The 13,294-nt window shown below is 37.3% G+C and overlaps 1 protein-coding gene across 1 annotated transcript in view; it reads right to left on the bottom strand.

Moving 5' to 3' along the window:
- The window catches only part of PIEZO2 (piezo type mechanosensitive ion channel component 2), a 287,457-nt gene that overhangs the window by 32,123 nt on the left and 242,040 nt on the right, over positions 1-13,294 (bottom strand). The window contains exons 33-37 of the mRNA XM_039706337.1: positions 13,223-13,294; positions 9,071-9,174; positions 6,861-6,959; positions 4,329-4,437; positions 2,637-2,705 (exon numbers count right to left, since the gene is read on the bottom strand). Of these exons, the coding sequence (XP_039562271.1) occupies positions 2,637-2,705; positions 4,329-4,437; positions 6,861-6,959; positions 9,071-9,174; positions 13,223-13,294 (453 nt within the window). The remainder of the gene's footprint in view (positions 1-2,636; positions 2,706-4,328; positions 4,438-6,860; positions 6,960-9,070; positions 9,175-13,222) is intronic.

The following is a 13,294-nucleotide window of genomic DNA, read 5'->3' as shown; positions in this document are numbered from 1 at the left end:
ATGATCTCAGATCAACAAGCACAAATAGGACAAAAAATAATTTATAAAGCTTTATTCTTGCACCATTTTGGCAAAACAGTCTACAAAAAAGTAGACTTTACCATGAATAAGGCTTATGGGTGTATACCAGCAATAGTAGCTTTATTTTGCTCAACACATCTGTCTCAAGTTAATTTCTCATTTCAGTAGATCATTTGGCATTAATAATGGTATTTCTCAGCCAAAAAGCAGCACTTTCACCTTATTTTTTATCCACTCACAACATAAACTCCACACTGGAGTTCTCATATAATATTGCAAGTGTTCAAGGCCAGGCTGGATGGGCCTCTGAACAATCTGGTCTAGCAGAAGGTGTCCCTGCCCATGGCAGGAGGGTTGGAACCAGATGATCTTTAAGATCCCTTCCAACACAAGCCATTCTATTATTCCATGAATCTATGAAATACTAAAAATTTATTTTCAATAGCCACTGCCAGAGCTAGTTGTCCCTGATAAGTTCCAAAGCCCAGAGCACTGGGTGTAAAGACAAATTATTGATTAAGCAGCCTAAGAAATAGTAGAAAACTGTCAATAATCTGCCATGCATGATGCTCTCAACAACATCACTTCTTAGCTGTACCACAAGATGGCACGCAAAACTCTGCAGAATGAGTGCATAGCTCCTTACAAAGACTGCAAAAGGAAAGCTATAATAAAGTAAAAGATTTGCCTGGACAGGCAGAGTTGTTGCATGCACATTTATCTAGAGAGAAACTATGGGAAAAATTCATTAGTGGTACTTTCCTGTAAAGTGGGTGCTGAGGTAGCACTATGTCCCATCTACTTGAGCAATGCCATGGAGCTGGTGTGCTAGCATGCTAGCTGAGGAAAATGCTGAGGAAAAGAGCATTTAGCACCCTCCACCTGGTCGTATAATTATTTCAATAATATTATGCCCTTTTTTCTTCAGGCCTTTTCTACATCATTTAGAATTGGAGATATTTTTATGAGCTATCCACTTAAATTTTATTCATTCAATGTGCAGGTCTTGAAGTAGAGGAAATCCTGCCATTAAAAACTAAATGTAAAGCTGTTACTACTTCAAGGACCATCCATCACCTTTGAATTCCAGACAATATTATGAGTAGGTGAAAAGAGAACAGCACACATACACAAAAATATATAGCACATATTTTTTTTTAACCCACTCTCTTCCTCTCCAATATGGAACTTCGGCTATTGACTTGAGGAGAAGCCACTGCTTTCAGGTTAATTTTATTTTTTTTATTGACCACCACTGGCCTGGCATAATCTCACCATGGTGCCAAACACTTGCAGTTTAATCTGAAAGGTAATTTTCTCCCTGGGATGGAGGTGTTGTAGCATACATTTTTAATGACAGTGTAGCTGTTCAGCACCTTTGCTGTTCTTCAAAAATTTAAAAAAATAATATTTTGGGGATCAATTGTATCTAAACATCTTCAAAAAGAGAAACAAATACATACTTTGTGCAGAGAAAGCTTCTCTGCCTGAGAGTGTCAGATAGGATTCAATCTAAGGTTACTAATGATACCAATGATTTATTACCAATTACTGGCTAATTTTTCTGGTCATTTTCTTTAACAAATTTTACCTAGGAACAGCTGAAGTATTTCAACAAAAATATAAAGCACTTTAAATTTATTATTTCCAATATAAATTAATTATAAACCTCCATCTTTTTTCCTAAGTCCTGTGTAGCACCAACACTACATCCCTAGAGATGCATTTGTGTGATTTACTTCAGTGTTTTAAGACAGATAACTGCATTGCCAGTAAGTAACAAATAAAAATCTCCCTCTCCTCCCCCATTCTCATAGCAGTGCAGCTCATTTATTTGAGACCACTGCTCTTGTGAGATAGAAATTATACCTCCCACATCCTTTTAGTCTCTACCCTCTGTTAGTCACTCAGGGACACAATTTGAACCGGAACTGTGAGAAACAATTTTATATAGAAAAGAAAAGTAGCTTTTGATGATAATGACTCACTGAAGGTAAGATGAAGATTTACTTAAGAGTAGAGTCTGTTTTCTTCTTTTACTCCAGTTAGGAGCAAGGAGCCAAGGTTGGATTTATGATCTATTAAATTTCTTTGTAGGAAAAATTGAATGTGGACAAGATCTTGAAAACTGCTGGCATTTCTTCTGCTATACAGAACTGCCCTAAGTCTGATTTTGAATGAGAACGTGTAAGATCAGGAACAGGTAATGTTTTTAGAGGTGATTGCTGTGCTTTGTTGAATGGATAAGTACCAAGAAAAGCATTATACTAGCCTTGCTAAAACACACTCAAAATCAATGGAGATTTTAACACGGGGCTGTGTGCAGTCAGCTCCAGAATCTTAGCTTAAGTTGTTCTGTAAGCACACAGCAGTGATCAAGTCTGAGCTGGTGGTGTATTTGCAAAATATTTCAGAGAGTGAGTGCAGTAGCTAATAATCCAGAATGAGAAGTTCCTATGCTCAAGGCTTGTAAATCTTCCAGGAGAAAATCTGATAGTAGTTGGGAAGCTCGTATGGCATCAGTCAGAGTGGATCACTGCAATGCTGTCCTTGTGACAGGCCACTGCTCACAACTGCGTTGTGACAGCAGAGAAACTTTTGTTTTGCCTTTATACCTGGTCCATCAGATTTCTTCTTGACAGGTTCCTCCTCGCTGTCCTCACAGTCTGCATCATTGCCACCTCCTGCAAGCAAGGAGCAAACCAGTGAGTGTGACATCTGCAGAAGTGCTGGTGTGAATGCCATTCAAGCTAGAGAATGCTACAGGTACTAAGCAGTAGGGACTGGTTCCTCACCTACCACCATAACAGAAAGCAATTTCCATTTCCAAAGCACTCAAGGGAAGGGACAGCCCTGTCAGTGAAGGTGTTCTTGGATTACTGTCCCTCTCCTGTAATTTGCAGTGGTTTCTTTCTAGATAGGCTGCTGAGTGAGATCATCTGGTGGTGTAAACCCAAATATTTTCAGTCACTCCTCAGCCACACTCAGCAGTCTCACCTTCTATTGACTCACACTTGAGCTCATTTCTTCATCTCCTGCAAAGGACAACCTGAGCAGTGCTCTGATCTTTTCCTGCCTCTGGCCCACCAAACCTGAGGGAATTGAGTGGGACCTTCAGGCTGACAGGAAGCAGCAGGGTTGTTCTGACAACACCACATGTATTTATTGAGACCGCCAGACAAAGAGTATTGGGGAATTACAGGCAGAAATAAAGGACAAACAAGTGATCCTCCTTCTATCTAATGCCCAATAATTGCAGCTACAGTTTCAGTGGCAGAAGCCCACTTATAAAGTTCCTTCTTTCTGACAGGTAAAGATGCCAAACAGAGCAAATGCCCAGCTGATTAAACCTGTATGGGTTCCTCTTTTCCTCCCAACCATACTGACCAGAAAAGCTTTTGAATTTCTATTTTCTAGCTTAAAAATGGAGAAAAACATAAAGATATATAAACCACTTATAAACTGGTATTTTCTTCAGGGGCATGAGAGATTTTACACTGTCACCAAAACCAAATCAACATTTGTATGTTTTCCTTTTGCTATCTACTGAATTTATGGGTTTGTGGATATTTGGGTTCCTCAGTAACTGCAACATGGAAAGTGAAAAATATTTCTTTATATTCTTCTTCATGTATCAACTCAAGCTTCTTTAGGGAACAATATAGGAAATGTGGCTAAAATGAATAATATGTGGCTATTTAATGGAATTTTTTTTAACAGCTCCACTTGAACTACAGGTGTTTGGGAACTCCCTCATGAAATAGTTCTTCAACACCTTTCCCTGGGAATACATTGAGAAGAGTGACTTTGATGAACTCTAGCCTGGACAGAAAGAAAAAACTTTTTAGGATATGAGGGAGTGAAAGGGTAATGTCCTTGCTCTGCCAAACACCTGTAATTTACACTCCTATATTCTGGAGATATGCTCTAAGTACCAGGTTATTTGCTTTATAAACTTACATCTTTATACTTTGCTATTGCAAGTACTCCCACAAATGCTTTCACATAGCTGGTGTTTTCTGCAATGTGTTGAATCTTCCTACTCAACAAAAGTTCTGGGTATTTCTTGCAACTCCATGGAAAATACATATATCCCATCTTCCCCTCAGTGTGTGCCATGCAGAACAGAAGGACGTGGCTGTGGTTGACCTTGCAATGGGTTGGTGCAGGAAAATAACACCAGCCAATTTTTTCAGTTCCTAGCCAGCACTGAGAGCGCTTCTCCTCTAAACCTCATCTGCCTTTCACTACCAGGAACAACAGGCAACAGTTAATATGGTGTTTTTTTAAATGGAAAGGTTACCTACCATCCCCAGATCCTTTCCGCCTTCTCTTCTCTTTCCCAAAACTTTTCTTCTCTTTGCGCCTCTGTCGTAGAGCTGTTTTAGGGTCAGTTATCCAGGCTTGATAAACAAACTGGAAGGAAAAGAACTCATTTATATCAAGGTTCCTATTGTTCTGAGAGTAAGCCATAGAATAAGCCACAAGCAGGACTATATCGTTTGAGTAAATGTATTCAGATCTGTGGGGGCAAGGAAATATTTTTTATCCCAAATCAAACACCTTCCCCGCAGATCTTCTGAGTTTTCATATGCTATTTTTGTAAGTGTAAAGCCAAATGTGAAATTACTTGTGGGTGACCCAAGTTGCATTAGAACCCACAAAAATTTATGCTCTGAACTTTGGGAATTAATGCCTTTTTGTGCATTTGAGCTACCTTGTCTGAATCTCTCAATTCTGTATTTCTACTTTATCACATTACAGGCAAGATGCAGAGCAAAGAAAACTTTTAGAGAAAGTGCTGCAATTCACTAATTAAAACATCAAGAGATGTAGAGATATCCCTGTACAGCTAACTGTATTTTTCACAGCTTAGGTATTTTCCCCCCTCTGTATGGAGGGAAACAGTGGAATGTTCATAGATTTGTTATCCATACATGGTCCCAAAACTGGTGCTCAGGAATTCCTCAGATTGCTTCCTGATTTTAACAATGTTGTTTCAGGTAAGTCACTTATGAATCCTTCTGCTTCTGTTTTCCCAGTTTTAAAATGAAGACAGTAATACTTACCTATTTATCCAAGGTATTTTATGGGACAACATCCTGCTCACAGCACTCACTCAGATCAACAGTCTGTTGACCTCTATGACTGCAGAAAGCATTGGAATTGGCCCAAGATATTTATAAATGATATAGCAGTGTGGGTAAAAAAGCCCCAAAAATGTTTAAAAAGTTACTAAAAAGTAACTTTTTAAATAACTCTGCTTAAGCTTGAAGGAAGGTTACAGAAAAAAATGAACAAAACTCGTATCTTTTATCCCTATGTGACAAAATGTATGTCAATAACAGAAACTAAAGTAATTTTATCTCTCTATAGCTCTTTAGGGGAAAAAAAGGTGTTCTTTTGCTCATTTAATGGTTTCCATTGAGAAATGGTAATTATCTTCAATTGTCTTATACTTCTAAGCAACACAGGCCACTGGCAGAGACAGAGCAGGGAAGCACACACATGCAGACAAGAAGCTGAAAAAGCACAGTAACAAAACAGCTCTATCTAATTAATTCACAGCACAAACATGCAGATGATGACAACAACACACGTATATCTCAGTGAAGCTGGAATTGCCCCTCACAGGACAGATTGGTAAAATTTCTATTTGATTTCTTTATGTTTTTAGAATTTTCCTATGCAAATCACTTTGGAACATTTAAAGTATTATTTTAAAAACTGTTACACTGATGTTAAATTAATTTAAAAGGGAAAAATACATTGTTTTGTTTTGTGAATATATACAGCTATGGAGAGGAAATTATTTTGATACTGTCGAGAAGAAGACATTCTTCCAAATCTCTCAAAGTCTGTACATTTATTTTTGTAAGTCCGTGTAGTTCAAAACAAGCACCATAAGAGAAAATGTGTGGGACCAGAGGCCCTGATTTCCCTTTGCTTTGTAACAGGTGTTTTCTAATGAAGGGGATCTGGGGGAATGGTGATGCTTGAATGAGCTAACACCACATTACTTTACTGGAGTCAGAAACTGCCAACATCTTCTATTGTCATTTAACTGTGAAAGTGTGCACTAGCCACAATTATAGTGTGAATAAAGAAATTAGAGCTAAAAGGCAGACTTGGATGGGGGTAGAAAATTAGAATTAAGAAAAGGAATTTGATATATAAGTTTAATGTAACTACCTATGCTAAACAGGGAGTATTTTAAGAGCATACTGGGTAGATATTAGTTTAGATTTCTACCACTGCACTAACTTCCAATTTAGTATCTTTGGATACTAATTTGGAGCTGGTACTCAATCTGTAACATTCACTCCTTACAAAAGTCATGTCATATATGGAGTGGAATATTATACGCAGTGCCCAAAGTTAAGAAATGCTAAATGTATTCAAGCAGGGCAAGAGAGAAGATGCACAAATCTTTTTTTGTGATGATTAAGGCCAGAAAAGTAGAGAACTAAAAAGGGGTTTGGAGCAGAATGTGTGTTTAACAAACCTTTCACCAGCTTCCTGAGATCAATTACCACCGTGACCATAAGACACATGCAACTTGATGTTACCATCTTGTAAATCAGTATCAAAAGAAAATAAGAATTTAGGTCTGCATTTTCTCTCTGGGGTTATGCGTAAAAATGGACAAACCATTTTGCTTGTAATTTGACCACTCCAAAGGTTGCATTGCATTTACTAGGAATGAGACTTTAGCTGTCATCTTTTTTCTTATTAATCCATATAAGAGGAAAAATGCAGACGAGGACAGAGGTATATCTACACTATGTCAGGATCTATGGGGTGAGTCACGTACTGAGCATTTGCAAAATGTCAAGTACCTTTGCTGCTTTGATTAAATACTGAAGAATAGTTTTGGGTAGTTTAATGATAGACTTTGGCAAGGCTAAAATGGCTGAAGCAAATTTTCCAATAGCTCTCTATAAAGAAGGACAAAGCAAGAGTAGTTAGTAGTAAAGCAGAAAATATTAATTAATAGGATCTCTTTAATTACTGTATCTAGAATACTAAGAACAAATTTACATTCATAAACCTTAATATGAGAAAAAGATCATTATGTTGTTCACATTAAAATTTCAATAATATGACTCTTAACTGCATGCATTCTCTAACATTTAAAATCTCCAAGTTAACCATTGAAGGGGATACCGAACACAATTTACACTGAAAGAAAGATCATACATTCAAATAATTCTTTAACAGAATCTACAACCAAGTTCACTTGGCTACTATTTTTACTAAGACCTCATGCATCATGATGGAAGGTGAAGAAAGTATGATGACCATAGGATGAACAAACTTTTCCTGAAGAAAACCGATTTTCTGTTTTATACAATTCTCTGCTTGTATAAAGCCATCCAGCATGTTTATATTGCACATACTGCAGAACAGGCCACCTATCCAGAACATCTGTTTTGAAATAATGAACAGATCCTCTATCCTCAAACTAATAGTTTCAGGACTGAGATGAACAAAAACCACAAATCCTAGCATAAATGAAATAATCTTGTTAATTTCTGACCTCAAGTATAGAACTCTTTAGCTCAGTGCTTGGCATCAGCATATCTGTACAAAATGATGCCACCAATTTTTTAATAAATCAGCAGAAAGAAGAATGCAAACTTTCCTCTATACCTGCATGAAAACCAGAAAGAAAAATGACCTAGAAAGCCATGAGCCATTTCTGTGACCCAAGGTAAGTTAAATGCAAAATATATTCAAAAAATAGTGCAATACTACAAAACAAAACCTACTTATCACATTATTTTGATCTAGCTTTGTTTTGCCTTTATTAAGGTCAGATTTTTTTTCATGTCATTGCCATGCAGGCAGTTTAATCAATGTAGCCAACTGGCAATGCTAATATATAAACCAAAGGCACATTCTATTAATGAGTTAAATAAAACATTTCTTCCTGTAATTCAGTAATGTTGTCTGAGACGCTTTGTTTGAAGGATTTTGGCTTAGGGAATAGAAAAGCATGGAGGCAGTTTCTTGCTCTTGCTCAGGTTGAAAGCTCCGCAATGCGTCAATTCCGCAGTGATGTGAGGCGGCATCTGGATGGGAATACTCAGCTAGAAAAATCTGCTTCTTTGATTAAGCTTTTGAAGCTATAGACCCAAAAAACTTCTGCAGCATTTCAAAAAAGTTCTTCCACAAGTGAAACTTTATTCTTATAAAAGCAAAAGCAATCCTAGGAGTATTTCAGTAACTTCTTCACGCAGCATTTCAAAAAAGTTCTTCCACAAGTGAAACTTTATTCATTAAAAGCAAAAGCAATCCTAGATGTAGGAGTATTTCAGTAACTTCTTCAACCACATTCTTCATTTAAGCCACTGCATTTGATATTGTCTAACACCACCCAGTCCACATGGAGCAAACCAGGTAGGAAACCTCAGATATCTTTTTAGCATTACAATATTGTCCTGCATCACCATAGTCTGGCACTAAAAAATGCAAATATATTAATTAACACTGCTCTTAAAATGAAAGAAAATAAATGGATGTAGCCTCCTTTTGTAATTTGAAATGTTAAGATCTTTCTAATCCAAGGATATATTTCTCTGGCCCACTAAGTTCAATGATATTTTTTAAAATTAAGTATGTATTCTTTTCCATGAAAACATGCTTATTTTGGGGATTATTTCTTCATGGAATGATAACACCTCCTCAAAATTAAAAAAACACCAGAGGCATTCCACAGTAGCATCAGGAGCAAGTCAGCTTCCTCAACTATCTTTATTGCAATGCAGAAAAAAGTAAAGCTTGGGTTCTTAACCTTTGCTTTTTGTATTTTTGTTATCTTCAGGCATAAGTGAATGAAGATATGACTCTAGTACAGTTTCAGCAAGAATCTGGCAATGCTTAAAGCATAGCGCAAATTTACATTTTTAATTAGCAAGAAATTTAATTTCCAATACTTTTGTGGACTAATTTAGAGGAACTGGCAGCTTTAACATATGTGCCTGTGTTATGGGAAATGTACATTTTTTTCCAGGTGTCAACGAGATCGCAAATTACTACAAAGTACCTGAAAAGCAGATTTTTTTCGAGGCTCTTCCTCTTCTTTTTTTTCCTCTTCCTCTTCCTCTTCACTATCCGTCTCAAACAAATAATAATTTCCACTTCTGACCACTAAGTGAAACAAAATATTTTTTTTTACTTTTCTGGAAAATTCTATTCTCAACTCCCCCAAGACCTATGAACAGGTAGTCAGTCATTTAAAAATTCATAACCAGGAGAGGTGAAAACAGAGAAGAAGCAAGAGATGAAAAGGTCTCAGGCCATTTATTTGATGTTAGTCTGCAATGCTTTGGGCATGAATAAGAACTATACAAGAACTAAGGAAAGCATCCCTATAAAAAGAAAATGTAAAGAAAAGGATTGAAGTTTATCAAGTTACAAGGTTACATTTTTAGAGAAAAATGACAATTAAATCTAAATTTACTGGGGACTTATGATTATTTGAGGGAGTAAAATAAAGCCCAGCAGGTGAAATGAACTTATATGAACAGTACCACTGGACAAAAAATACAGAATTTCTCTTTAAAACACTGAGGGAATCCTTTAAACTAGGCAATGGGATAGTATTAGTTTGATGAGGCAATGGAAAACCTTGGCTTGTTTAACACAAATCCCTTGGATTCTATTAACATGATTGCAAATGAATTTCAATTTTTTGCCCATGGATTCAGAAAGATTCTGAAACCTTGATACAGCATAGATATACAGTGATTAAGCTAGGCCTTATATCCTTGAACAGAAGCAATGTTTTTGTTTCACAGATGGCAACAGGCCTACATGAACAAACAAGGGAAACAAAAGAAATAAAAATAAGGTAATGAGCAAGAGAAAAATAAAAATCACAGCATTACATTCAGCAGTGAAAACTGGTAATTAATTGCCACATTTAAGCTGAAATATTTGAAGGAACAATTATTTAGATGAAAATTTACAAAATCTGGATATATGGAGCAATACATATTCATATAACATTATCCATCATTACAGGTTTCTGGAAAAGTAACAGTTGTTGTAATTCAATCATACCTTGAATTCTGCACAGATCATGTGTGCAGATCATCATATATAACTACTTACAAACCTCAGGGTAAGGCTGTGAAATTTTCCAGAACTGATATTTGGGTCATAACTTTGCCATCTAAACTCCCTCACAGAGGGAATTTTGTGCCTCATGTGCCCACTTATGATTTTTAGCATCAATGCATGCCCTGCAGAGGGACAGAAAGTCTGCTTCAGCCATTCCAATTGCTGCACTGAGGTGAAGAGAAAGTTTGGAAATTTCCTGGATGAAACAAATGGATTTTTTGGTGCTGAGCCTTCCAAGAAGGCCCATTTAAAATGCATTGAAGAGATGAAAGTATTTTAAGAGCCAGAAGCCTGCAGTTCTCTTTCATAAAATGGTATCTGATAGTCAGCAACAGAAATTGTCAGTGCAGATCAGCTGGGTAAGGTCTGACATTAGGGAAAACCTCTATGGTACTACAGCTTTGTAAAGGCTCAGAGTAGCACTCAGTCAGGCTTGGAATCTGATCTGGAAGCAAATAAAACTACATTGATCTCCCTACAAATTTTTTAGGTTAAAGCATATCTGAGGGGGCACTCCAGTGCAGCAGTTCCATCCCTTTTACAGCTCAGGAGAGAGGTATGATTGAATAGCAATAATGCACTCTTGCACACATCAAAATGGAGCAAGTGGCGTGTCAGTCACCTACAAGGCTTCCTGAAGAGACCAAGTTCTACTAGTAACACAATCCATGGCCAGACTGGACTTGGGAGACCCCTCTTGTACTGCAAAATGTGGCTTCCTCCAACTGAGAAAAGGGATGTACAGGCTTTTCATGGGATGAGATGGAGGATGCAGGTGAAAGCATGATCCCATCATCTGCTTGTGCCCAGGGGGAAAGTGCTCCCCAGGACAGCTGCAGTCACCATCTTTTGCACTACATCACACACAACTGTGTGACACAAGAGAATCTAAGCATGTGGTCCTAACTCCTGCTGATCTTTGTGGACTTCAAAAATAATCCACAAGCACAGGAGGAACCGTACCTCCCTACAAGGGAGATTGTGAGTGAACACCAACAAGGACATCCTCACTGATGCTTTTTATCTGCTCTACTCAGACCCAAATTCATGACTGTTTTAATTGCTATGATATACAAAATGAGGTCTCTTTCTGCACAATAAAATTATAGCAAGTGATATAAAAATAACAATAAAATCTAAATTAAAAACTTCAAGCTTGAGTGACTTCAGTATTTGCATATATACACCCACAAACCCATTTACTGAGATGAAGAATGGTGCAGAATGCTGCAGTTACAGTGGTGTTCCAAAAAGAATAAGTGGGGAATATTGGTCTACTCCCAGTCTGCATGCCTGTAAACACCCACTCAGTGCCATGTTTCACTGAGTGTGGATGCAAGCCACGTGGCAGGCAACTGCTGGTTGTAGGGTCAGGGTCTGTGATGTTTCCCACAAGGCTTTGCATTATTGCAGTAAATAATTTCAAGAATGCTCAATATTTAAACACCAAAATGCAACTAGCCACCTAAGAACATTAAACAATGAGGATGAAATAAGTAAAAGCCAAAGTCAATATCTCTCTGTGCAATTCTTCTTACTACAGAACCAGTGATGAATAAACAAGAGACCATATCCCATTCCTTCAAAGTCATGGTAGCTTGAAATTCTATAGAAAAAACTCACAAATTATAGTTTTTATCTGTTTTTTTCATTGTTGTTCTAATGAAATTATGGGACAAGAATTTTATTTTCACAAGGCTTTTGAAAAGGATAGGTCTCTCTAAAGTGGCAGTGTGCCCTTTAGAAAAACAAAAATAGAGGCACAGTTTACTTGTGACTTGATAGAAATAAAGATACCATGTTCTGCTAAAATATATGTCTGCTGAATTTATAAATAAATACACATAGGTAAATGAAGCAAAATGTAAATGTGTAAAATTATGACTTGGAGTAGCTCTTAAACTAAATGACCAAACAAAATACAGACATTCATATTTTTAATTACATGAAGCTGAACTGGGGGAGTTTAGGTTGGATATCAGGAAGAAGTTTTTCACCCAGAGAGTGGTTGGGCACTGGAACAGGCTCCCCAGGGAAGTGGCCCCAGCACCAGCCTGGCAGAGTTCAAGAAGCATTTGGACAATGCTGTCAGCACATGGTGTGACTCTTGGGGATGGTCCAGGAGCTGGACTGGATGATCCTGATGAGTTCCTTCCAACTCAGCACATTCTGTGATCCTGTGTTTCTATGATTTAACTCTGATCAGTGCCCTACATTTAAGTATTTTTTTCACATCTTCAGAGGTTACTAAACAGTTCATGTCTGATTTCATTCAACAAACATCCAGTTGAAGGACATCTGATTTGAGATTGCAGCCTACTCAGCTTTCCTGCTCTACCAAATCCATAATGTAGCAAAGAACTCTGTCCTATGGCTGGGCTGGGCTACAAAAAAATTGCATCATAATGCACCAATTATATGAGTGACACATGCTAATAACATCTTGTGCACAAGGCTAGATATATTTTTGCTCTCAGGTAAACATTAAAAAAAATGGAAATACCAAAGCAACAGACATCAACAATACATTAAAGTGACACCAGTGAGATGGAGCTGAGCTCTACACAGCCTAGTTCTGGGAGTAGTCTTCCTACCTTACTGTGGTGCTCAGATTTCTACAGTTGCTACTAAAATGACTGATGAACCATAAAAAAAGATGTATGATATGTGTTTATGAAAAAGAAGTTATGACTAATCTTAGAATGCACTGGCAAACTTTCACATTCACATTGTTAAATATATTGAGCTGTGCAGTATCAGGGAGTTTCAACCTTTGGGGTCAAGACAGATTCTTTTCAGCACATGTTTATCTGATTTGATATTTTTCTAAGAATGCTCAAAGTATCATGAGCTAACTATGCTTCCAATACACAGAAGTTCACAATATAGTCAAATTCTTTGAAGATTGAAAAGTAGAAATCACTTTTGGGAAAAAAAAAAACCAAACAAGCCTTCTATCAAGTCACAATCACAAAATCAGGCATAAAACAAACAGGCTATGGGAATGCCTTCATTCTGGTCAAGGATATAAGGGTTAAATCCACATATTTGTAAGAGGATTGAGAAAACCTACTGGAAGCATGATCAACCCAAGGCCGCCACCACAGCTTTTTTTTGCCCTTGGCTTTCTCTTTGTCTGCATCTC

The sequence above is a fragment of the Passer montanus genome, unplaced genomic scaffold (assembly GCF_014805655.1).
Source record: "Passer montanus isolate IOZ18808 unplaced genomic scaffold, ASM1480565v1 scaffold19, whole genome shotgun sequence".
Classification (NCBI taxonomy): Eukaryota; Metazoa; Chordata; class Aves; order Passeriformes; family Passeridae; genus Passer; species Passer montanus.
The sequence above is the reverse complement of the archived record's forward strand: the minus strand, read 5'-3'. Positions and strand labels throughout refer to the sequence as shown.